The sequence below is a fragment of the Notothenia coriiceps genome, unplaced genomic scaffold, assembly GCF_000735185.1.
Source record: "Notothenia coriiceps isolate Sejong01 unplaced genomic scaffold, NC01 NC01_scaffold00013592, whole genome shotgun sequence".
In the NCBI taxonomy this organism is placed as follows: Eukaryota; Metazoa; Chordata; class Actinopteri; order Perciformes; family Nototheniidae; genus Notothenia; species Notothenia coriiceps.
In genome coordinates, this window is record NW_011346293.1 from 194,848 (window position 1) to 220,121 (window position 25,274).

Sequence of the window (25,274 nt, forward strand, 5' to 3'; positions counted from 1 at the left end):
CTGTTGTAAATATATAATGTTACTGAAATGTGCAGGATTGACACAAGTTATCAGCCTATCATATGGCTATGCTATGGTACCTGAAATGTAGTGTACTTTTTCAAGCCCTTATTATAATCTTCTCCTGCTCGTTTCCTTTTCTTCCTCTCCATCTCCCCCACCTCCCTCTGTCTCTATATCCCACTCTCTCTCTTCTTCCTCTGCACCAGCTGCTGCTGCTGCTGCTCCAGAGCCAGAGTGGAGAGTCCCCTCGCCCCCCTGCTCAGACAGAGACAAAAGGCCTGATTCGCCTGCTGAACACTGCCCCCTTTCTCCATCCGTCCCTTCATGCACGGCCATAGAGGTGATGGTGGTGGTGGTGGCGGGGGCTTCAGGAGAAAACAAGGCCCGGACTAGGACTAACATCTAGGACTGACCCAGTGAAGGAGAGTGTGAAGAGGGGGAGGGGAGGAGGAGTAGGATGGGGCTGAGTAAAGGCAAGTGCTGAGGCCTCTACAGGAAGACTATTTTTCCCTGAATATCTCTCAAAGTGGAAACAAATCTGACAAGGGTATGCCACATTTAACTATATATGCATGTAGTGCATGTTTATGTGTGTCTCTGTGGTGGCATATGTTGGCAGGTGTGGCATTCGTTTCAGGGGAATCTGGGGAGAGGGTTGCATAAATGGCCTGCGTTTGACCACGTCAGATTTTCTAATCTGGTGTTTCTACAATCCTTATGTATATGATATTGTTGCTGCTGTAGGCTGCATGAAGGTTCTTCATATTTCAGAGTGATTAGCAGTGTGTCTATGGTGAAAGCACTGGGGTAGAAACAGGCCAAGGTGCCAGATTGAGCCTTGTCTAACATTAAAGGGGACCTATCATGCTATATTTGAATAATATATTGTAGGGCCATACCTATATAAGGTATATTTATAAGTTTTATTTTTCAAAATACCAAACAGATCATGCATTTTAGCCATGCCTCATTTTGCCTCACTCCAGCTCTGTCTTTGCATGAGCTGGAGCTGACGGCGAGGCACAAGCTTTATGTTACTATGCTGTTACCATGCTGTTGCTATGCTGTTGCCATGCCACGGCAACCTCTCATTCCCCTGATAGGTGGAGAGTTGACCATACAGGCGGAGTGCACCTCTGTGACATCATAGAGGTGCAAATCAGAATCCACATGTATCAAATCCGTTGCAGCCCTGTTTTTAGAAATTTGGGTATGGAGGAAAAGAGAGAGGGTTGTATTTTCTGACACTTGGTGAGTTCCCTGGAACACCGGGGACACATATTCATGTATAAAAGACGTACAAAAGTGCATTTTGCATGATAGGTCCCCTTTAAGGTTACCTATATTTCCTTGTTCCTTTCATTTTGTTTAGGTAAATGTCAGCTGTTATCAGTTGTTTTAAACATTACCTCTTGTAACCTATTTTTTGATTTGCATTGTATGATATTTCTCACCTTCTTTACTTTGTTTCCATGTTCTTGTGCTCACCCAAACATCATCTCTTTGTTCAGGGTTGTCTTTTTGAGGCCTACATTTCCAGCACTGCTAGCAACCAGTGAATTAATGTCATTTAATAACCTGTCTATAAAATATATTGCTGTTGTTTCATTAAATCTATGACATATGTGTAGTTTGGTGTAAAATCGTGTAGCGTTCCCAAGGAAGTAGGCACACTGCTTCTGCCTGTGTGTTTTCTGAGGCCGTATTGCAGCACAGGGCTTTCTATTGGGTGACCGGAACCAGATGAAACCGGTTTGAGGCAGACTGAGGGCTGACAGGAACAATGCCCTGTCTGTGCTCCACTGAGGGATAGAGATAGCCCAGGCTACTCCATGGCAGCCCTTCACTGCTCAGCCACCATGGCACTGACAGAGACCCTCTGCTGCTGCTCGCTGCAGGCTGGATGTCGGCGCAGCGCGGCTCATAGCGAGGGGAGGCAGGAGGATTTGGGAAGGGCCGAGGGCTGGGGAACATGGCTGGCTCGGAGTTAGTCAATCTGCAGCCTGAAGCCTCACATACACACACATCCGAGAGCATGATCTATCTGTCTGTTGTATGTCTGTGTGCTGCTGGTAGTGCACAGAAGGACTAAGGAGTATCCCACCACCAGTCACCAGATCCCTGGATGTAACCTGAACCAGAATTCTGGGCCTTTACTAGTCGGGAAGGTATTTTTTTCCCACCTCCAGACTGGTTGGGGTGTTTGGCTTTTGTGGGTTAGTTGTGTTGTAACTGTTTGTTGCAGGAAGGAAGGAAGGAAGGGCGGAAAAAAAAGGGTTGGCTAGTGGCTGGAGAGGGACGGAGGCAAGAGGGTGAGGAGTAGCTGATTCCCGTGCATGTTTCCACCATTGTTGTTTTACATTCACTCTACCAATTGTAGTTTTACAATGTGTGGGTTTGAGTTGGTAATGATGTCTGTTAAACTGATTCTGTTTTCATTTTTGTCTGTATTACCCATTTGCTTTCTACATCAGGCTGCTCTTGCTGTCATGGTTGTAACTAGGTGTTTTTCCAGCAGGCCTTTCTCTCTCTGCTGCAGCCTCACACAGCTCAGCAGCCATTTCCCCGCCTTACTGCATTTCTTTCCTTCTCTCTGTCATTAATGCAACCATTCCATCATCTGGATTGAACTGAGAATTCTTGCTTTGTGAAACCAAAGACAAGGCAAATAGATGTGGGTCTCCCTGTTGTGTAGATGTGCATGCATCTCGATTAAAGAGCAGTACTGGTATAACTGCATGCACTGTTCAAGTACAGTTGCACTACAGCTGCTTTGATTTCCCATCATGGTATTTGCATTGCTCACTTCTTAAAGAAAAAGTCTGGTTTGTGTCTGAAAACTCACTGAACCCAAAGTTTTACTGACCAATAATGTATAAGATTTTATGCTAAATAAACATGGTGTGTTTTCTTGAGTCATTATCCCTATATCTTTTCCATGTGCCCTTATCAAAATTCTTCTCTGTCGTCAAGGTCATATTAACAATTCATACAGTACTTATACGATACGATATACTTTACTGTCCCCGTAAGGAAATTTGTTCTGGACTCCGTCCTGCAGTTCCGCATACATGTACATACAGTATACAAACATAGTGGACATTAAGAGACATACACATATCATCAGTCATACACCATTTCTACAAACACAATACATAGACGCACATACTGACAATGGCGACCTATTGCACAACCCTCATGGCCAACATTTAAAAAGTACATTTCATTACATTTGACTACATTTCATTTCATTTGAATGTTAAGAAGCTTAATCGACATAGGTAGGAATGAGTGCTCATAGCGGTTCAGCCTGCTCTTGGGAACCCTGAATCTTCTACCAGAAGGTAGGAACTGGAATTCTGGGTGGAGTATGTGGGTGGGATCAGACACCATTTTTTTTTTTTTGCTTAATTAATTTGCTTAATTTTTGTTGCTTAATTCAGTTTAAGTATTGTTGAGATTATTCACAACCGAAGCAGCTAACTGACAGTCCACTTATATATTCTCTAATCTTCGATATTGTTCAAACAACTTGGACAAGAACCATCATCCTCCAGATTGTATATTAGAAAATAAATGTAAAAAGAACTCTGAATTGCTGACCGTGTAGTGATTGAAGGGGGAAATGTTTTGCCAAGTACCCACATTAATTTCATCAAAATGTCAAATCTACCCCGTGTGGAGCAACAAGTGGTTGCTGCGGAAGAACAATGACGCAGAAAAGGGAGTAATTGGAAGTCAGTCTGAAACCTTTTTTCCGTAAGAGCTTTGCATTGGCAAGATGCACAGATTGATTGAAGATGTAGCAGGAGAGCACTATAGCTCCGTTTGCTTATGTATAATTTGTAACCAGAAAAACAAGAAAGCAGAGATTAAGGGTGTATTTCATAGGCTGTACCACAGAATATCTGAGACTTGTTCTATTGTTGCAAGTGTTTAGACACCACTAGGCCGAATGTAATTCACACAATATAGGCAAATATGAACTGGACAAATACATCATGGCTTCTACCAAAATCACAAAAATATCCCTAAAACAATGTTGTCAAATAAGTGTATTCTATTTAGTTTTGTTAAAAATGGAAATAACAAAAAAGCAGTAATAAATAAGCAGGTATTACGTCACTATTATTTTAAACAGGACCTTTTTGATAAACTCACATAATAGCGTATAGTTAGGAACTATCCAAGTAAGAATAAACAAGATACCCTTGTAATTAACTCAAGTAATGCCATTGTCTCTAATAATGTTTTTCAACTATAGTATTAACGCTCCTAGCCATCACAATTGCTATTATAATGATAATTTATTGTCAATTTGTCTATAGGGCTAGGTCGGTTTATTTTATTGATTATATCATCAGAAATCTAATGTACAATTTATACTGGCTGGAATGTACATCCCCTCCTTTAACATACTGTATCATCCAGGAAATTCAATGAAATGTATATCTTTGAAGATCTATTGAATGTCTGTTGTATTTCCTTTACTATAAAGACTTTCCTTGCAAAATGTGATACTGTATAAGAAGGTATTTTGAAGAACTTATATCAGTACGTGTAGTAAAACAAGTCATCATTCTACCATTTCATTTCCCCAGGTGATCTCCTCATTAAAACAGGATTAGGACCATGGGAGATATGAAGACACCAGACTTCGATGACCTGCTAGCGGCTTTCGACATCCCGGACATGGTGGATCCCAAAGCTGCTATTGAATCTGGCCCTAATGATGACCATGACGGACAGCTAAAGCAACCTAGTGGTGGGGTGAATGCCAATGATGATGAGTCCCAGAACCCGTCACATGACATTGGTGTTAGTGTCATTGTCAAGAACATCAGAAACAAAAACACTAGCAGGCCTAATGAAACCATATCAGAGACGGATGAAAAGGTCCATTCCCAACACTATACTGCTAGCATTGACAATGGACTATATAATGGCTTTTTGCCTTCAGGGCAACCTGCTAATCTTTACGCCAAAAATGGATGGAACACTCCCAGCAAGGAAGGACAGCCAGTTGTCAATCAATCACCTACATTCAATCAGTTCAGCCCCAGCAGTGCTGAAGAGTTTGATGAAAATGATAAAATAGAGGTAGATGACCCTATGGACAAACAGGGAGGTCAATCATTCTTTAAGTCCATGACTAAGACAGAAAGCCTAAATCCCAAGTCTCCTGTATCAATCGCTAAAGTTTCCAGCACAATCAGGAACCAAAAACCTGATCAAAATAACAACACCAATGGCACTCTGGAAGGTTCCAAGTCGGATAAGCCCCCTCAATTAGGTTTACCTGTGGGGGAACAAAAGGAAACTGTCCTCAAGTCTCAACGTCTGGAGTCCAAGGAGGCTGGAAAGCAAATTGATTGTGTTAATGAGTCCATTGTGTCTCAATTCCAAGCCAAGTCCTCTGCAAAACTTTCGTCTTGTATAGCAGCAATAGTAGCTCTCAGTGAAAACAAGTCTATCGCTACAGACTTGACTGTTTTGAATTTGGCCACAACACAGAAGGAACTAACCAATACAAATCCCATAGCTCTAGCAAAACCACACAAGCTGGAGTCAGCCCTAGAGTTTGCAAAGCGGTTGCTCACAAGACAACCAGACAGCCCCACTAGTGTCATGAGTGAGGGTAGCAGTAAAGATTCCCCTGCCTCAAGCACAGACACCCCAACGGTCATCCCGAAAGTCAGGATCAAAACAATCAAGACGTCATCGGGGCAGATCAAGCGTACTGTCACCCGAGTTGTGCCAGAGTTCAGTGCAATTTTCTCATCTCTTACAAGGCCCTCTCTGCCAATTGAAATAACCAAGCAAATTACTATTAAACCTGTGGCAACAGCTTTCGTGCCTGTCTCAGCAGTCAAGACCACTGGTTGCCAAGTCATAAACCTGAAGCTAGCTAACAACACCACAGTCAAAGCAACTGTCATCCCTGCTGCATCAATGCAAAGTGCCAGCAGTGCCATCCTGAAAGCCGCTAAGGCCATCCAGCAACAGACGGTAAGGGTACCTGCCTCCCGTCTTGCTAGTGCCAAACTTGTGCCAAAAACAGTCCATCTAAGTAACCTCAATCTTCTGCCTCAGACTATATCTCCTGCTGTATGTGGTCTGAAACAGGCCCTGTCCTCCTCCAAACAAACACAGCAAGTCAAGCATCAGACAAGTCTTGCTGGCCGGGCCTCAAAAAAAGTCTCCACTATTCAAGTTTTTACCAACTCTCAAAGCTCTGTAGTGGACGCCTTCAATAAAGTCCTGAGTAGCATAAACCCAGTCCCTGTGTATGTCCCAAACCTCTCTCCACCAACCTCAGCTTGCATCTCTCTACCCTCACGTGGCTACAAGTGCCTGGAGTGTGGAGATTCATTTGCTCTTGAGAAGAGCCTGACACATCACTTTGAACGTCGCAGTGTGCGGATCGAGGTCACCTGCAACCACTGTGCCAAAGGTCTAGTGTTCTACAACAAATGCAGCCTCTTGTCTCATGCCAGGGGCCACAAGGACAAAGGGGTGGTCATGCAGTGCTCACATCTAATCCTAAAACCCATCCCTGTAGATCAGATGATAACTCCATCACCCTCATCAGGCCCAGCCAACCTAAATGGCATCATCTCCAACTCCCAAGTTCAAGCACCCACCAGTCAAATCCCAGGAAGAGTCGCCAGTGAAGGGTCCCAAACTAAAGTGATTTCAGCTCCATGCAGTGCTCCTCTTGTAGCAGCCATGCCATTGGGGGATGATGCATTGAAGGTCTGCAGGCACAGCCTAAAATGCTTGGAGTGTAACAAAATGTTCCAGGATGGTAGCTCGCTAGCTATGCATTACCAACAGGCAGTGGATTCCAGTGGACAGGTTTGTTAATATTATATGTGAACTGCTACATAGGTTAAAATAGGATGGAGCCTTTGTTTCAATAGATTTTTCTCTTTTAGACTTTTACATCACGGTACGAGAACTTCTATTTCTTGGCTTGACAAGATCTTTCGTTAAGATAAATAACAAGATCCTTTATGCAAGAAAAATCCCTCTTATGCTGGGTGCATCTTTCCAGTGCCATGATAAAATGCTATTTCTTCTTTTCTTTTCAGAAAACATGCACCATCTGCCAAATGCTTCTCCCAAATCAGTGCAGCTTTCAGTCACACCAGCGAATCCACCAGCACAAGTCTCCTCACATCTGCCCTGAGTGTGGCGCCAGCTGCCGTTCTGTCCACTTCCAATCACACGTCACCAAGAACTGCCTGCATTACAGCCGTAGAGTCGGCTACCGGTCAGTCTAACCAAATGAAATCATAACATTTATTGTTTTTATTTAAGTTTTCTCTTGTGCTCAAATGTAGTTTTTAACTTTCCAAAACATTTCTTCTGTTGGAACTGAATTTGTTCAATAGTCAGACCTGACAATTGAACGATTTTCTTCCTTTACACAGTAAAATGTCATTTATAATTACAGTTATTATAACATCACATTTGTCTCAGCTTGACAACCTTTGTAAAGGGAAAGTGAAACTATTCAAAATGAAACTTATGGGGGGAAATTGGAAACTCATAATGTTAATGTGAATTCACCCAAGATACAAAACATTAAAACAAAAAACCCAGTATCTGACCAATTACGGTTCAATTATGAGTCTGATCCATTACAATGTTATAGAAATCAACATTGACTTAAAATCGACAATATATTTGTATTCCAGTCTGGTATAGATCATTTCCATGTCAGATTCCATTTCTTTCACAGAAAATGAATATGCATATTGACCAAGAAAAGTTTGCGTCATGTACTGACCAACAAAAAAATGGAATCTTATAGCAGATACATCAACAAATCATGTCATCCTTTTCCTTCTCTCCAGCTGTATCCACTGTAGTGTGATCTTCGCTGATGTTGCATCTGTAAAATCTCACATCCAGAGTTCTCACTGTGAGGTCTTCTATAAATGTCCTCTCTGCCCAATGGCCTTCAAGACTGCACCTGGAACACACTCTCATGCAAACACACAGCATCCAGGAATGAAGGCAGGAGAGCCCAAGTAGGTCAAAAGCACTGTCTGCACTTAATATTTATATAAATGCTAATCTAAACCAAATGTATTTTGTTGTCATGTTAAAGACTAACTGTTAAGGCCTTTTGTTGTTTTGTTTTGAAGTACATACAAATATAGATACAATTAAATATTGTAATATTTCAATTCAAATAGTATGCAATACACAAATAATACACCAGCTTTTTGTTGTCAACACACACCCGCACGATCTTCCTTTTACAGAGAGTCTCCTCACATTAAAACCGAACATCCACGTCCAATTGATGTTTCAAAGGAAATTCATCCTCCCTGCATCATGAGCAGGATTTGTGGGTTTTAGACATGGTGGCTTATCTTGGGTTTGTTCTTTCCACAAGGCAACCTTTCAATGACTTACATACTATCCATCATCACAACTACTGACGACACAGGTGCTCAGGAGCAGGTGTTTGTGTACTAATGTTTGGGTTTGGCCAAATTTAGATCTAAATCAACATCTGATGTTAAACAAAACTCTGAGTACTAAACCAATTATGTTTAATCATTTCATGATCTAAACGTTTCTTTAGGTCTGTAAACGTTGACAAGTTAATGCTCTTGATTCATCTGGAAACCTTAGAGCATTAAACTTTATGAAATTAACGCAAATGAATCACATTACCAGGTTCATCCCCAACGTCCTCCCGTAATTCCATCCACTAATGTTTACCATTAGTGGACTGGACTGACTCGAGAACACATCAGTAAGAACCATCACTACCTCACTATACAAGGCACACCTAATCCATGACATATAGCAACTACACTTGTTCTTTGGTTGTGGTGAAAACTAGAAAATGGGGTTATACCAATTGAAGTGAAGGAGCAGAGCTTTTTTTAAGGACATACATTTTTTATCTCTCTTTCAGGATGATCTACAAGTGTTCCATGTGTGATACCGTGTTCACATTGCAATCCCTGCTCAACACGCACTTTGACCAGCACATTGTCAATCAAAAGGTTTCAGTATTCAAGTGCCCCGATTGCTTTATGCAATACGCACAGAAACAGCTCATGATGGACCATATCAAGGTGGGGATATAAAGCAGTTATTTTAGGGAAGCTTGATGATAATATCCACTGTTTATGTATTTTTAAAGTTAATTATACAAGTACTACAAATAACTTTAGAAGTCATAGTGCTGAGTATATTTGTGGTTATGATTTATATGCATTGTGGATCATTTTCAGGCAATCCATGGAACCCTGAAAACCATTGAGGGTCCACCAAACCTGGGCATCAACCTTCCTCTCGGCACCATGCCTACCAACTCTAATAACAACAACAGTAACAGCCCCAAAAATAATAAAAATAAAACAAATAATAACAACAAAGATGGAGGAAATGTAAATGGTCAAGATAAGGGAACCACTAAGCCTTCATCTTCACTTCTAAAGAAAACAAACACTAACTGCTCATCGGACCTGAAGAGCCCACCATGCACAGGATACACATGTGGAGACTGCAGGAGCCTCTTTAGTTCCAGAGAAGTCTTTGTGGTTCACATGAGAAGTGAACACGGAAAGGTGAATGTTTGAAACCATTCTCATTAGGAGGTTTACGAACAGTGGCATTTTTGAGATTCTGTTTAAGGATGAAAAGAAAACACACGTATTTTTAGAGCTGATGCCAATGTAAACACTTGTAAGCACTTAAATAAAATGACTATAAAAAAATACTGTATAAGAACGATAGGGTTCTGCATTACTGTTACTTAAGATAAGTATGTAAGCATAATCAGGAGAAGAAATCAGTGCGGACATATGGCCGTTGTACTAACTATTGCATGTTTTATAATAAATTGGTTAATGAATTTTCCATTGCAGATTCTCAAGAAACACCCCTGTCGGCAGTGTGAGAAGTCGTTCAGCTCCTCCCACAGTCTCTGCCGACACAACCGTCTCAAACACAAGGGACTGCGGAAGGTCTACACCTGCCCGTAAGTACACACACCCACTGTGGTTTTAACAGCAAGTCTTTCAAACGGTGTCCTTACGCGATTACGGTTGAGGTTCAGTTAAAAATAACTTGGTTATCTTAGCGAAAGATCATGGTTTGGTTTAAAATAAGACTTGATTTTTTTATAATGGTTAACTTTAATAAATAATTGGATACAGTAAGCAACAACTGGTCTCGTGATGATAAGAAACCAATGTTGACAGTCTTAGGAAATAGGAAACATTTAGCAGTTGATGTGGTCCAATGTTATGTTTGTTGACCCATTCATCCACCCTGACATCTATGTGGCCCTCAGACTACTTCTTATTTGACTACTAACAGATAGACAGGGCTTCGTCTCTTAAACGTACACATTCGTCGATTTTGTCTGCTAGGCTAAATGTCTGATGTTGGAGGACTGTCTCGTTTTTGAAGAATGTTAAAGAGAACGTCATTGGATACAAAGTACCAACGAGCCAAAAATCCATAAGGAGTAGTTTGTGTCAAAAACTTAAGAGGCATGATTAGTATCCATACAGAAGCCAAAATTACTGCTGTTAATTATGGAGGTTTAGGGATGGGAATGCAAGCTTGCTTCAGCTTGCTTTCCTACAATTTCAACCGAAATTATTCTTCAGAAGTTATAATAAGAATGAAAGCTAATTTAAACTATGCAAGTACTAGTCAGCTGTTATTGTTATTTGCTTGTACTTTGATAGGCACTGTCCAGCTCTCAGTCCTCCGTTCAGTAAAAGAGTGCTGCTGGATCAGCACATTCATCTGACACATGGGGTCAAAGTGGGGAAGACGGTCAACTCGGACAATACGGAGGCTTTACCGGACAAGGATACGGTACTGTTGCATACACGTCAACATAATTGTGTTAGCAGGAAGTTAATCTTTTTACCCTACAAGGGTACTTTCAATCCTAACTCATTTCCATTTTCTGTGCAGACCCTAAGCCCCAAAAGGAAGCCAGAAGAGGACGAGGGGTCTCCAGGCCTGATGTCCAGGGGCTCCGGCTCACAGCCGTTAAAGAGGCTCAAAGTTAATATCCTTAAAGTTCAAAAGTGTGCCGTCTGTGGCCTCACAACTGAAGACATCGCAGCTTTCCATGAGCACATTCCCCAGCACAAGTCTGATGGCTCTTCCTACCAGTGTCAAGAGTGTGGCCTGTGCTACACCTCCCATCGCTCGCTGGCCCGACACCTCTTTATCGTCCATCGGCTAAAGGAGCAGCAGGGTCTCGCCCTATACAATGGACGGGGCAAGGATGACGATGAGAGTCGGAGAGAGAACCAGCTGGACGTTACAGACGGGACACCAAGCACCAAATGCAAAGTGTGCGGGATGAGGTTTGAGACAGAGGGAAACCTAAACACTCACATGAGGACACATGGGATGGCTTTTATAAAGTCTAAGAGACTGAGTGCGGCTGAGAAGTGACTCTTTCAAAACATTCCAACTAAAGCAAATACTGTTGTTTTAAACTTTACAGACAGACAACTCTCAGTATATTATGCTGTACATACATTCAAAATGTAAATGCAGGTTACTACAATATGTATACAGTATAAACACAAAAATATGTAAGACATGTCAAAATCACTTTATGTTTAAGATAGATTTTTGTACACGTAAATGTTTTTAGGCTTTGAGGTTGTTTTATAGAAGAGCTTTTCTTCTTTTATTTGAAACCATTTCCATTGTTCTTGCTAGGGCTAGATAATATGTGGATATATTGTTGTAATGACTAATTCTCATACAGTCAGCAGTGTTCTGAATGTTTACAATTGCTGATGTAAAACAAATGTCTATAAGAAGAAACATGCACATACATAAAACCTTTTGGAGTTTCAGGTGTTCCCATTGTAGTACATATTTGTCCTGTAGTACCTGATGTCCTCAGTTTCACTTAACTTAGAAATTGAAGGAAAAGATTGGCATCAAGCATACATTATGTTTTAGTTTTTGTTTCATTTAATTAATAATCCTCTTTGAGCCTTTTAAAATATAACATTGCTCTGGTCTCCTTTAAAAAACAAAGATTGTTGACCCTAAAACTGAATCTAGGAATTCCGTTTAAGCTAATATTAAATTAAACATCAAAAGATATCACACAAAGATAACGTCTATCAGCGGCATACAACTTTGTAAACGATCAAATACACACACAGCGAACATTAAGAAATCAGTTTATAGCTACCAGTTTTGTGAATGACTATATTTATCAACAGAAACAGGAGTCATATGTTTTTGGAAACATTTGTATATACAGTGGGGCAAAAAAGTATTTAGTCAGCCACCAATTGTGCAAGTTCTCCCCCTGAAAAAGATGAGAGAGGCCTGTAATTTTCATCCTAGGTATACCTAAACTATGAGAGACAAAATGAGGAAAAAAAATCCAGAAAATCACATTGTCTGATTTTTAAAGAATTTATTTGCAAATTATGATGGAAAATAAGTATTTGGTAACCAACAAACAAACAAGATTTCTGGCTCTCACAGCCCCAAAACATCACTGCTCTAGAGGAGATCTGCATGGAGGAATGGGTCAAAATACCAGCAACAGTGTGTGAAAACCTTGTGAAGACTTACAGAAAACGTTTTACCTCTGTCATTGCCAACAAAGGGTATATAACAAAGTATTGAGATTAACTTTTGTTATTGACCAAATACTTATTTTCCACCATAATTTGCAAATAAATTTCCTTAAAAATGTGATTTTCTGGATTTTTTTTTCTCATTTTGTCTCTCATAGTTGAGGTATACCTAGGATGAAAATTACAGGCCTCTCATCTTTTTAAGTGGGATAACTTGCACAATTGATGGCTGACTAAATACTTTTTTGCCCCACTGTGGCATCTCTTTAAGTTCTTAAAAATAACATTAAATTCTATTGACTTTTTATAATATCAGTCTAATTTCTATCATAACTAATATCAACATTTTAAGTTGTTATTGTTTTTGTTTTAATATTGTCATAATGAGTGTTGGCTTATGTTATGTTACCAATGTTAACTGGGAAACTGAATTATTGATAAAAGACAACCAGTTCAATTTAATGAACAATAACTGCAAGACTTGATAATCAAAAGATGGTTTTCCATTGCTTTCTATGTTGCAATCATTTTCAAACGTTTTTGGATAGTAGTTCTGCTACTTAGACAATGAGGCTAACTGTCAGGCGCTGTGACGCTGCATGTGAGAAACAATCTGTGAATGATTGTTGAAAAGAATGTATCTTACTGCTGCTGTTTTTTAGACATTTGTCAGGCCACTTAGACTGAAACAAATAACAAATGAAAAATAAAAACTGCTTTGCCCTGACCTTCACCATATTAATCTTATCAGATGAATAATAAGGTAGTTTTGGGTAATAGCTTCTTGTTTGCCCCCATAAGCCCCAAGAACTCAATTTATGGTGCTTTAACCAACAGTGTCACAGTGCTTCTAATAATAATAATAGCACTTTTACAGGTGCTCAAAGTCGCTTTACAGAGATAGTGAAAAGAAAAGAACAACAAATAAATATAGTTAAAGTCAAATTAAAATCAAGCAATACAAAAACAATCACACATTAAAAGCCAGATAGAAGAGGTGAGTTTTTGTGAGTTTTTTGAAGGTAGTGAGGTCAGTGCAGTCTCTGAAGGGTTGTGGGAGTCAGTTCCAGAGGGAGGGGGCAGCGACGGACAAGGCTCTGTCCCCCCAGGTCCGGTGATTGATGCAGGTGGGGATGGATAGGAGGNCCAGGGACGTGAACAGACATTTTGGGGGGCGGGGGCTCAAGTGAGAAAAAGGGCACTTCCCATGATAATTTATAAAAAAATGTTTTAAAACAAAATGTTAAAGGGGACCTATCATGCAAAATGCACTTTTGTACGTCTTTTATACATGAATATGTGTCCCCGGGGTTCCAGGGAACTCACCAAGCGTCAGAAAATACAACCCTCTCTATTTTCCTCCATACCCAAATCTCTAAAAAAGGGGCTGCAACGGATCTTATACAGACTGATCCAGATTTAAACACTGTCCTGACTTCAGGACGGTGGCGCTACGGCTATTGGGCCAACTCTCCACCTATCAGGGGAACGAGAGGTTGGGCCACGGCCGGCCATTGCTGCCTTAAAGCGCTGGAGACGCTGTAGTACATATGCCAGGCCTGTAAGTGGCGCTGTAGTCTGCCACAAAAGCAGCAAAGAAGACTTCCTGCGCATGGTTGCCATGGTTTCCATTCTGTTTATTCTCCGCTGTGGGTGCTCTGGCTCTTTTTCTCCCTCCCCGAGGCAAGCGTTTGCTCCTGCTGCTCTAATTCTCTCTGGTTTGCCACCAGCAGATGACAAACACCCACCTCTCCGCCTCTTCCAAGGGACGAGGGGACCGTGTGTCAGAGTTTCAGTTAGATTTTTTTTCGCCGGCCAACATGTCCGTTAAAGTTTAAATCTTCCGGACAAAATTAGAAAAGTGCCGGTCAAAGGTCTAATTTGTTATTTATTGAGCTTTAAAACAAATAAATAACGACTCGATATAATAATAAAAAGCAGAGGACGGAGCCTCTCTTTTCCTCCCCCTCTTCTGAGAGCCCAGCAGCTGATCTCAGAGCACGCTCCCCTCTCCTGCAGGGGGGCGTGGTCAGCTGCAGCTCATTTGCATTAAAGCTACGTCACAGAATCAGCCCTTGCAAAAACAGGGCTGGAAAGAGCAAATAGAGTGAAATGAGGCATGGCTAAAATGCATGATCTGTTTGGTATTTTGAAAAATAAAAACTTCAGACATGTTTTATATAGGTACGGCCCTACAATATATTATTCAAATATAGCATGAAAGTTCCACTTTAATATAGGTTGCATTGCTCAGTCTCAGAGGTAGCTGCCTGGTGAACATTCATTCAGATGAAAAAAGTGCTGCTTATTTGCCATGTCACTTGTCTGGGTACATATGGAAATCCACTTAATATTAATAATAGATTTATTTTTTTAAAGCTTTTACAGGTGCTCAAAGTTGCTTTACAGAGATAGTGAAAAGAAAATAACAATAAATAAATATAGTTAAAGTCAAATTTAAAATCAAGCAAAACAAAAACAAGGGTTTTATTACGTTTTTTTGAAGGTGGTGAGGTCAGTGCAGTCTCTGATGGGTTGTGAGTTCCAGAGGGAGGGGGCAGCGACGGAGAAGGCTCTGTACCCCCAGTTCCGGTGCTTGATGCGGGTGGATAAGAGGTTGGCTTCTGATGAGCGGAGGCAGCGGGAAGGGGTGTGGTGGTGCAGCAGGGGGGGGGGCTGATTGCTGAGGGCTTTGTGCGTTATGAGCAGGACTTTGAAGTCGATTCTTTGACGAGCGGGGAGCCAGTGGAGGTTCTGGAGGACGGGAGTGATGTGGTCTCGGGAGCGGGTGTGGGTGAGGAGGCGGGCAGCAGAGTTCTGGATATGTTGGAGTTTATTGAGGAGGTTGGATGGTATGCGGTAGACTACTAGAGGATGCTATTGCAGTAGTCGAGTCGTGATGTGATAAATGCATGAAATGATATGGAGAATGTAACACTTGCTGGCAGTAAGTCATTTGTTAATAGTTCATTTACTCATCTGCAACTATGATCACCCCATGAACCACTCTTACAGGTCTGTATTTTTTAACAGCCCACCCACCCATCCCCCCTCTTAATATGCCTAATGCTTCCTGGACTGAAATATTGAAAATAAATCACAAAACCTGTTACTTCCCTTCCTCACCAATTTGATGCTGAGCTATAAGAAGTAACATATTCAACATTTGAAATCACACTTTGGAGAAATAGAGATATAATGACATTGTTGCCAGGTGAAGTCTTGGTACTTTATAAAGGTTTTTTTTAAGGACAAGCTCCCCCTCTAGTGGCCGTTGTTGTTCTGCACTGTTGCTCCTACTATGTTCTAACCTGAGATAGCTTGTTCAAGTAAAAACAAACTAAGTCGAAACATTTGAGGAAAAATATTTAAATGATTTCACACACAAAAAAAACCCATCTGCTGTTCGAACGGTGGTCGTGGTACAACGTGGCACTGACTTTAGTATAAGTGTAGCAATGATTATTATGCTTATATTTTAATTATCCTGTGCAGTGACCATAATCCCAGCCTGGATATCTTTTGTTTGCATCCTACCCTCAAGTAACCAAATCCTGTTCACACCTGATGTAGAAAACCAGATTGCCATCTGCAGTAACCAAAGCAGTTTTTCCATCTACCCCATTCAAGATGAATTTCACGCTTCCTTCTTCTTCCCTCCTATGTTATTTAAACTCCCTCTCCATTAAAAAGAAACACTTAGTCATAAAAATGGCACAGAGTTGGATGGTGTTCCTTCTTTTTGCAGGGTGTAGTAAAGCGCTGGAGAATACGCAGGCCTCGACTGTGTCTCAGAAATGTACAGAGGATACCAACACTTTTCTCTGGGAAATTACCCAGGACAGGCCGAAGGAATATGCTGTTCAAAGTAAGTGTTGCTGCCTTTGTATTTCTGTATGTTTAATTGTAAAGTCACATTTGCATTGAGTCTTAGGCAGTGGATGTTCTGGTGAATTTAAACCACAAGGGCCAGCTTTTCTTTGAGCTGGGCCAGCTACATTACTTTTGAAAATAAGTGTTAATTCAAGCCATGGAGTGGATAAATACAAGCCATCTAGAAAACCTTTATCAAACAGCCAACAACATAATAGTAAGTAAAATACAAGTCAACTGACTCATATGTACATCCGAAAGAAAAAATGTGCTTTGAAATAACCGTAATTACGAATATTTATACTACAAACTTAGAAAAGAGAATACACAAGTGTTGATGTACAGTATGTATCCAACACATGGCCTTGCAGTTATTTATTTATCTCAACTATGCCAAGGATATTCAAAGGATTACTGACACTTGTAAATATGATGATGGTGAAAGAGTATGTATTTAAGAAAAAAAGAATTCTGTTGTTGTCGATTTCTATACATTTTTTTAATTATAAAATAAAGTCTATTATTATTACTATCATGACCCATCATACAACACAGCTTGTAATCTTACCTGTTTCAATCTTATGAATTTCCCAACGGGAATTGATTAAGGTTTATTTTAATTTATCATAAACCAAAACAAGAAACTAGGTAAAGGTGGAAGAAGTAGGCAACTCGGATCTCGTAATTAAGTGAAAGCAGAAGTATCAGTGTAGGAATACTCAGTAACAAGTACAAGTTCTTCATTCAAAATCGTACTAAAGTAAAAGTACAAACAAGTATTATTATCAAAATATACTTAAAGACCAAAAGTAAAAATGACTCATTATGCAAATTGATTATATTTTACATCATTAAACTAAATCTGCTAAGTAACTAAAGGTATCAAATAAATGTAGTGGAGTAAAAGTACACGATTTAGCTTTTAATTGTTGTGGGTAAAAGTAGCAAACAATTTAAATAGGCCTACTCGTGTGAAGTACAAATCCCTCAAAATGTTACTTAAGTACAGTACTTGAGTATATCTACTTAGTTACTTTACACCCTGGAACAAGCAGAACCACTGCTCGGGCCTATTCACAAAATACAACTAGCAACAGGTGAAAAAACAACCTCAAGGTACATTTATGTAAAGAACATCATTATAATTACACAACAGCGTCAGTGTAGTGAAATGCATATACATATCATTATCTCACCATTAAAACTAGTAGCTGATAGATGTATTAGTATAAAGTATATTAGACTCAACTTTGATGCCAGTCCTCTTTTCATTCATTTCGATGAAGGCATCTAACTGCTAACAAGTCTCACACGGCTAGCTATCAACAAACACTGAAAAACAAGCTATTGTTCGATAAATATAGAATACATATTTTAGTTTGTTGAATGGGCGAACATGGCAAGTTTAAATGTTTGCTTATGAGTTGCTTTTCTACTTCTCACTCACAGTTTTACAGTTTACAGTGGCATTGGTGACCGATTTGTTTGACACTTCACCTGTCCGGTCTTTAGGTGGGGTAGCGGCGCCATGTTTGGCCATTGTAATACACAAGGGCGCTGTTTCACTCATTTGAGACAACAAGGGACAAAAACATTTTTTAAATGATTTGTATTTACAGTTTTTTATTTAAGTGCAATACGCAATATAAATATGTTAGAGCTTTAAAGGGAATTTTGAAGAGTCAAAAAATGATTATTCTTGAATCAAGGAAGCTGATAATTATGTGCATCAACAATCAATCATTAATGATACATGCTTTGTTTTATGAATTAAGTGCTTCTTTTTACATGAAAGGACTGTGGAGGTCGCTGTTTTTCTTCTTTGTATTAAGTTGTGTTTTTTGGTGATGCTTGTGTATGTTTTATCAGTGTACGATGCATTTGGAAAGATGGGCAGCAATGTAAAAGGAGGCAATGCAAACCGGCCTGGCCTGCTGCAGCAGTGTCGCTCTGCACATGGGCCCTCTTTCTCTGCACACTACTGTGAGGTGTTCCTTAAACAGGTAACAACAAACAATGTAAAAAAACATCCTGACATTTGTTATAGATCCTGAACTGAGTTGTTTTTACTATAGGGAACGGTCCAGTACTTTGTGGGTATTTGTGTTCCTGAATCCTGTGGAGAAGAAGATGTGGAAATTCTGGTGCTGGACGGTCAGTGATTTCAAAATAGGTTTTCTCTGGACAAAGCATTCTGTCATTCCAATACATTTTTTGTTTCACCCTTTTTTTTTAAACAGGGAGTCTTCAGTTTGGTCAGACGTCCCTCATTCCTCCTTTACCTCACATCCTGGTCAATCAGTCCACTCAGGAGATGATCATGACCCACTGCTTGTCCGCGATTGCACCCGGTGCATTAGATGCCATCTCTCTGTAAGCATTTTATTGGACATGTTTTTTTTCTTTAAAAAACCTTCCCTTCTGTCTCCCAGGGGTATTAATTACTAAACATCACTCAATGATCAACGATCGATTATCTCGGTAAAGTAGTGTATCAAGTGTATCATCTTTAAGATATGAAACGCATAATGAAAACAAACATGTGCATTTAAACATAGATAAATATGATAAATTTGGCCGTTTATATAGCCTATGTATTTCCTTGACACAAAATATTTGTTTGTAATGTCTGAAGGAGTCAAGAACAAACGTCATGTTGTCTTTTGTGTTGATATAATTATAGCTGATAGTGTTGAATAGGCACATGATATCGTTTCATATAAATCGCATGCCCCCAAATGGAATCTATCAAAATCGTATCAGGGCCGATGTTGTGTTATCAGCTAATTATTATTTTGTTGTCCAAGTAGTGATGTGATTTACACCCCTTCTATACCTATGTGTGATAAACTGAACCACAGAAGTTAAGTGAGATTTCAAGACTTACCTTTTCGCTCCTGCAGGTTTGTTTGTTGTGTAATGGTAGCCATCCCTCTTGCGGCTACCCTGTTAACGGCTATAATAAAGTGGCAAAGAAACAGAGAGGTCAGGCCATCAGCGCAGACTTCCTGTTCAAACACAGGCCTCAACCTTTATGGGACCATGAAGACCAATGGCTCCTACAGTAGTGATATCAATCATGACACGGAGGAAAATAGTAGTAGTAAGTACATTTTGTATTATGTGCAGATGATATGTAAATTATTAACCCCTTGAGAATGACCTTCTCATTTCCAAGTGGGAAAGAAGTCATGAAAAAATGTGTCGAAGAGAAATTATCTGAGTGATTAAGGAAAACTATTCCAGTCTGATAGTTGCAAAAATATTGTTTACCTGAAAAAATATTTATTTGTCTTTCCTAGGCAGCACCAGCATCACATCCCGAAGCTTTTTGTACCGGTGTCTTCAGGCGTTCTCCATACAGAACACCAGGCAGGGAGTCCTGAGCACCTCCTCATCCGTCCCAGGAGGAGGCTACTCCTCCCTGAACGGCATCCGCGTTCTCAGCCTGTTATGGATCATATGTGGACACTCTGCTCAGTTCCCTGTTATAAACAATCTGGGTACGATGACACTCACTGTCAGTGGTGGAATGTAACAAAGTACATTTACTCGTACTTGAGTGTTTTCATGATACAGTATGCTACATAATACTTGTATTTAACTTAATTAGAAAACCAATATTATACTTTTTACTCCACTACATTTATCTGTCAGTTATAGTTACAAGTAACTTTACAGATTCAACCAATAAGCTAGAATAACATTAATTATCTAATAAATGGACTATGATATACAGCAGCTGTTTACAAAGCAATTAAAATAAGCTCCACATTTAACAGTTGTGATTAACACATCAGTTACCATAATCCAGTTATTAAACATTACACATTGGGTACTTTTACATTTTCCACTAAGTACATTTTAGAGCCAATTCTTGTGTATTTTACTTAAGTAGGATTTTGAATGTTGGATTTTTACATCTAACAAAGTATTTCTACAATTTAGTTTTGCTACTTTTACTTAAGCAACAAGTCTGAGTTTATCTTCCAACACTGCTCCATGTCACAGTCTCATTCAGTATACAAGTCATTCAGTCACCTAAATATTATTATTGTGAAAAACATTATATTTTTTCCAGATAACTACAAAAACTGGAGGACAACAGTTGAAAGCAACCCTCTGCATGTGCTTACCATCAGCGGGCCCGTTTTTCTAGCTGTGGACACCTTTTTACTGCTAGGGTAAGACTGAAACAACATTTCATTTTGTTTAAAACCATACTTTATCTGTACAAATAAAACACTGAGTTTTGAGACCCAACGATCATTGTCTTACATGTAGTGCCGTTTATCAACTTAGATTTGCCATGAGTAGATGGACACTTCTAGTACTTTGTGTGATATTGTAGAGAGTAAATCATTCCTACAATAGGCTGTTGAAAACAAGATCTCTGGATTAGCTTGAAAAACAGGGTCATAATATCTGGAAGTACACCATGCTATTACATTGTTCAAATGTGAAACTTACATCAACACAATATAGATTGATAAATAGCACTGCAAGTACTGTTAGAGAGTTAAATATTAATTTTAGTTTTGCAGTGAACTGTCCATTTAACTTATCAGTTTTTAGCCGTTTCTAAAGCAGCTTTTGTGTTGCAGGGGTCTGCTTAGTGCGAGGTCTCTGCTGGGCTCCATAAACAAGGCTGATGACAATTTGAGTCCGAGTTTGGTAGCTAACTACCTCCTCAGGAGGATTACAAGGTACTACATGTTGATCATATCACCAAAAGTTATGAATATCTATGTGTCATTCTTTACTTCTAAACAGATTTGAAAGCTCTTCTTTGTATATGAGAAGTTACATAAGTGTGAAAGCTCTTTGTCTTTTCTACAGGATTCAACCACTGCATATGTTTGTTATGTGTCTAACGATTGGCCTCATCTCACTGATCCAGTGGGGACCCTACTGGTTCCCATTTATAGATACACTGATGGATTGTAAGACATACTGGTGGGCTAACTTATTTTTGATAAGCAATCTTCTTCCAGTCCATGAAATAGTAAGTAGTAAATAGATTATTTCCTATTCTGAAATGTTTATATACTTACCTGTTTCTTTATCTGATTTCCTCATCTCTCCTCAGTGTATCCCTTGGTCATGGTACCTGTCTCTGGACTTCCAGTGTTATGCCACCACTCCTCTGTTGGTCTATTTTTACAGACTGTATGTCCTTGATTTCTACTTTTGGCAAACTCCCCTTTTGAATCATGGCTGACTTATAACAGCACTACTCCTGTAATCTTATTCCTCTATCCTGTCTTTTGTTGATCAGAAACAGAGGTGTGTTTATAGTTGTTGCTGGAGGTCTTCTGCTGATGACCACTGTGGCCGGAGCTGTTGTAACTGCACTCATGCATCTGCCTGTCTTTCAGCCATCTACCCTGTAAGATCTAGTGATGGTGATATGCAAACAGTTATACAAGTGGAGGCTAACCAGCGGATAAAGTACATTCTTTAAAATTGTGTTAATTCTCTACAATGTTTCTTTGTCTATTTTGCAGGACGTCTGAGTATTACGTCTTATATTACTATGTCAAACCGTACACAAGGTATGGGCCATATTTAATAGGGATCTTGGCTGGAATATATTTGACAACAAAGAAAGACCCACTGTTAAAACATAAGGTGAGAACACCCTGCCAGACAGCTTATTTTCATTAAGAAATGAACACATTTTAAAGTATTTTGAGAGGTTATCAGGCCAAAGAGACACAGTGATAGGGAACTAATTACTTGGCCCTTTAGTTATATGTTTTAAATTGCTTATCTACTCCTCTCATCCCCCTAATATTCTCCTTGCATGTGACAGCTTGCCCTTTCTTTGTGCTCGGGCTTTGACCACAGCCGTTTCAAGATATGAATATGGGTATGATATGGGCTCTGCTTGCCAGAAGGCCGAGTGGTTCACACTCACGTTCAGAACACTAGACATGACTTGTAGTATCTTGCCATAGAATGTTAATTATCCTCTCAGGGTTAGTTAATTATCTGGGACTAAGTGGGAGGGTAAGGGTTAACTCACATGCACATCACACTCATCTCCTTATCGTGTCTTTATGTTGTGTCTTTTCAGTGGCAGGCAGCACTTGGTTGGATCTTATGTATGTCAGTCATGGCTGCGGTGATTGGATTGTCTTACGTCCTCAAGGAGACCCCAGCCTCGCCCTCTGTGCCCCACGCCCTCTACCAGGGTCTGCACAGGCCACTCTGGGCTCTGGCTGTGACCTGGATCATACTAACCTGTGAGGATGGGTATGGAGGTAAACAAAGGGCACTCATTTTAATACATTTGTATTTTAAATATGCATCTTAACAAATGATTGAATACACTACTATACATATTACAGTATCTTGCTTCATAATGTCATTCTTCAAAAGTATAGTATCAATGGCAATATGAGAAACATACTGTATACTGCTCTATTTTTGGCAATTGTTATTAAAGCAAAAAAAATGGTCCTATAATGAACTGGTACGTTTTTCCTACTTGGCTGGTGATGCTCCAAACAACATTTGGGTCCATTCTATTTAAAAGACGATGATAAATAACAGAACTATAAGAAAAGGAAAACATGGATTTTGGGGATATGTGCCTTTGCATCATGCAAATGAAGTCCCAAATAAATGACCTAATCAAAAATGTAAAAACAATGCTCCCTTTTTCTTTATTTCCTGCTCTTTCCAGGTTTGATCAAAAGCCTCTTGTCCCTGGGTTTCTGGGTTCCTCTTTCCAACCTTAGTTTTGCCTGCTATCTGACACATCCCATCTTCATAATCCTTTACATTGGCCTGCAAGAGACCCCAATCCACTACACAGACATAAACTTTGTAAGTCAGCACCTTTTTATTGAGTTTCACGAAGCGACCTTTTAAGATTATACCTTTTTATATTTGTATTTTCGTATCCTTTTCTAAGTTAATGTACTACATTTCTCCCATCTTCTTTAGATGTACCTGTTCTTTGGACACCTGGTGCTCACGCTGGTGTTCAGCTATGTGTTTACCCTGCTGGTTGAGAAGCCATACCTCCTCCTAAAATGGAGAGGTACATAAAGAACACAAAACACTCTATCCAGCTAACACCTCTAATCTTATGTGTTCGTTTGTTGTGCCTTGTAAGTTATTTTAGTTTCTTGATCAAGTAACTTTTTGTAGAAAGATCACACAAAATTGTAACTCAAAAGTATTAATTCAATTGGTCTTTAAGAAAAAAAAGGTTACTATTTAGGATAAGTGGCAATTATGCTATTATTTACTGTGTTTCCACGTAGTATACATTTTATATTGAAGCTATTAAAAGAGGAGAGGGCTTGGACTACGGAAACATACTTTAAGTGTAGCTCTCGTGCCAAGAAAAGGCTTGTGTGACGCAAAGTTCATCATATTCCCCCGGCCATTCGACCCCCTCTGAAACTGGACTTGGACATTGCACTTTCCATGGCAGTGACTTCGAAAGTGACACTGACTCAGCTGGTGAGATCATAACAAAGGTTTTCAGTTACTTATGACGCATAAATGGCAAGCTACATTTCCATCGTAGCACTTGCAATATGCTTGGTATGCGCTCTGTGTTACATTGCATTAAGATGAGTAACGCTTTCTGAACAGCCTCAAAGGAATACCTTGATCCTTTGCCACTGTTGATCCCTGCTGCTCACTCAGAAACTTAACTCCTCATGTGGAGATTTTCACAGGAGCTATGTTATAAAATCAGAAGTTTATTTTTATTTTTTAAACAACACTATTTCTCTGAGAATCTTAGTCCAATGATGACAGTTTCAGCATTTAATGTTCTTAATTAAATGGTGTTTTAGTTCAATTTTAGGCAAGACCCTGCGTTAAGTGTATGATAAGATCCAAACATGGCTACCTATTTATTTATTTTTAATATAGTGATCTCATATCAAACATTTTCTGGCTACATTACAGGAAATACTGAGCATGGCTGTTATAAGTGTTGATTTCATATACTGTAAGTTCTATATTGTGTAACTCCATATGTAAATGTATTTAACCTTGAATATATTGTTCACATCACATCATTGATGGTTTTGTGTCCTCATTATCTGATGTTGTGCTCTTAAGGTAAATAAAACCTTTCATAATGTGTGTGTATTGTATCATTGTGACCCTTTGTAGTGTGTGTGTTTCCAACAACTTTTTGTGGGAGGCGATTTACACATAAAGCCATGGCCCTTTGATATATTTACTTTATTTAATTTGTATTTATATGTTTGAATGTCTTTTCAAATGTTTTCTCATGTCTTTTGTAAGGACCGCTTCTTGTTTATTTTTTGGATGAAATATCTGAAAGCATTATGTTAAATTATTTATTGGTAGAATATGATCCTGGCATTGTTGGATCTTGTTTTTCTGTAGCTGTGTTATTGTTTTTCCATCTAAAAATCTATTAGCAGCTATAAACATCCAGCCCCCCCTCCTGTGCTCCTGTGCTGTGCGTTATTGTTGGTCAGTAGTTATGTTAATGTTAGCTAACGTCAGTCACATCACAACATTGTAAAGTTAGCAATCATATATCAGGCTATAACTAAAGTAGTATTGATAATATAGTAACGTTACTGGCAGGACTGTTGATACTGATCCATAACAGAAACTAATGCGCAAGTATCAGCCGTATCTCGCGTTACCTAATGCAACTCCACACTCTTACGGTGCTGTGTACCGGAGGGGAGACGCAAGATACGGCTGATACTTGACGATCTGGCGGAGAAAGGTTGTGGAGCCTCCGTTGATATGCCGTTGTAAATGGCTTGATGG

The 25,274-nt window shown here is 39.6% G+C and overlaps 2 protein-coding genes and 1 long non-coding RNA gene across 5 annotated transcripts; all 3 read left to right on the forward strand.

The window, feature by feature from the left end:
- Positions 1–262: 262 nt before the first annotated feature.
- Positions 263–11,877, forward strand: znf532 (zinc finger protein 532). Of its 3 annotated transcripts, none has more exons than XM_010774155.1 (9): positions 263–550; positions 4,605–6,861; positions 7,098–7,279; positions 7,866–8,042; positions 8,945–9,107; positions 9,267–9,602; positions 9,903–10,015; positions 10,734–10,866; positions 10,969–11,877. In XM_010774155.1, exons 2-9 carry the CDS (start codon positions 4,636–4,638, stop codon positions 11,458–11,460), a joined length of 3,822 nt encoding a protein of 1,273 aa, XP_010772457.1. In that variant the 5' UTR covers positions 263–550; positions 4,605–4,635; the 3' UTR covers positions 11,461–11,877. The 3 variants fall into 3 exon arrangements, with proteins under 3 accessions (XP_010772457.1, XP_010772456.1, XP_010772458.1); XM_010774154.1 differs by lacking the exon at positions 263–550 and adding an exon at positions 1,784–2,315; XM_010774156.1 differs by lacking the exon at positions 263–550 and adding an exon at positions 1,784–2,171.
- Positions 11,878–20,588: 8,711 nt separating this feature from the next.
- On the forward strand, positions 20,589–21,475 carry LOC104948010 (uncharacterized). The gene is made up of 3 exons (XR_798621.1): positions 20,589–20,674; positions 21,095–21,196; positions 21,330–21,475. It is a non-coding gene; the product is annotated as an uncharacterized lncRNA (long non-coding RNA).
- A 354-nt stretch (positions 21,476–21,829) lies between these two features.
- Positions 21,830–23,549, forward strand: oacyl (O-acyltransferase like). The gene is made up of 5 exons (XM_010774212.1): positions 21,830–21,879; positions 21,998–22,121; positions 22,570–22,756; positions 23,182–23,324; positions 23,445–23,549. The coding sequence occupies exons 1-5, from the start codon at positions 21,848–21,850 to the stop codon at positions 23,547–23,549; spliced, it is 591 nt and encodes a 196-aa protein (XP_010772514.1). The 5' UTR covers positions 21,830–21,847.
- The last annotated feature ends 1,725 nt before the right edge of the window (positions 23,550–25,274 follow it).

Excerpts from the sequence above, each read along its gene's own strand:
- znf532 (XM_010774155.1), top strand. The coding sequence starts at position 4,636 with ATGGGAGATATGAAGACACCAGACTTCGATGACCTGCTAGCGGCTTTC. Across the intron at positions 9,603-9,902 it reads TGAGAAGTGAACACGGAAAG|ATTCTCAAGAAACACCCCTG; the intron begins GTGAATGTTTGA and ends TTTCCATTGCAG. Across the intron at positions 10,016-10,733 it reads CGGAAGGTCTACACCTGCCC|GCACTGTCCAGCTCTCAGTC; the intron begins GTAAGTACACAC and ends GTACTTTGATAG.
- oacyl (XM_010774212.1), top strand. The coding sequence starts at position 21,848 with ATGCATCTGCCTGTCTTTCAGCCATCTACCCT. Across the intron at positions 22,757-23,181 it reads CTGTGAGGATGGGTATGGAG|GTTTGATCAAAAGCCTCTTG; the intron begins GTAAACAAAGGG and ends TGCTCTTTCCAG. Across the intron at positions 23,325-23,444 it reads ACTACACAGACATAAACTTT|ATGTACCTGTTCTTTGGACA; the intron begins GTAAGTCAGCAC and ends CATCTTCTTTAG.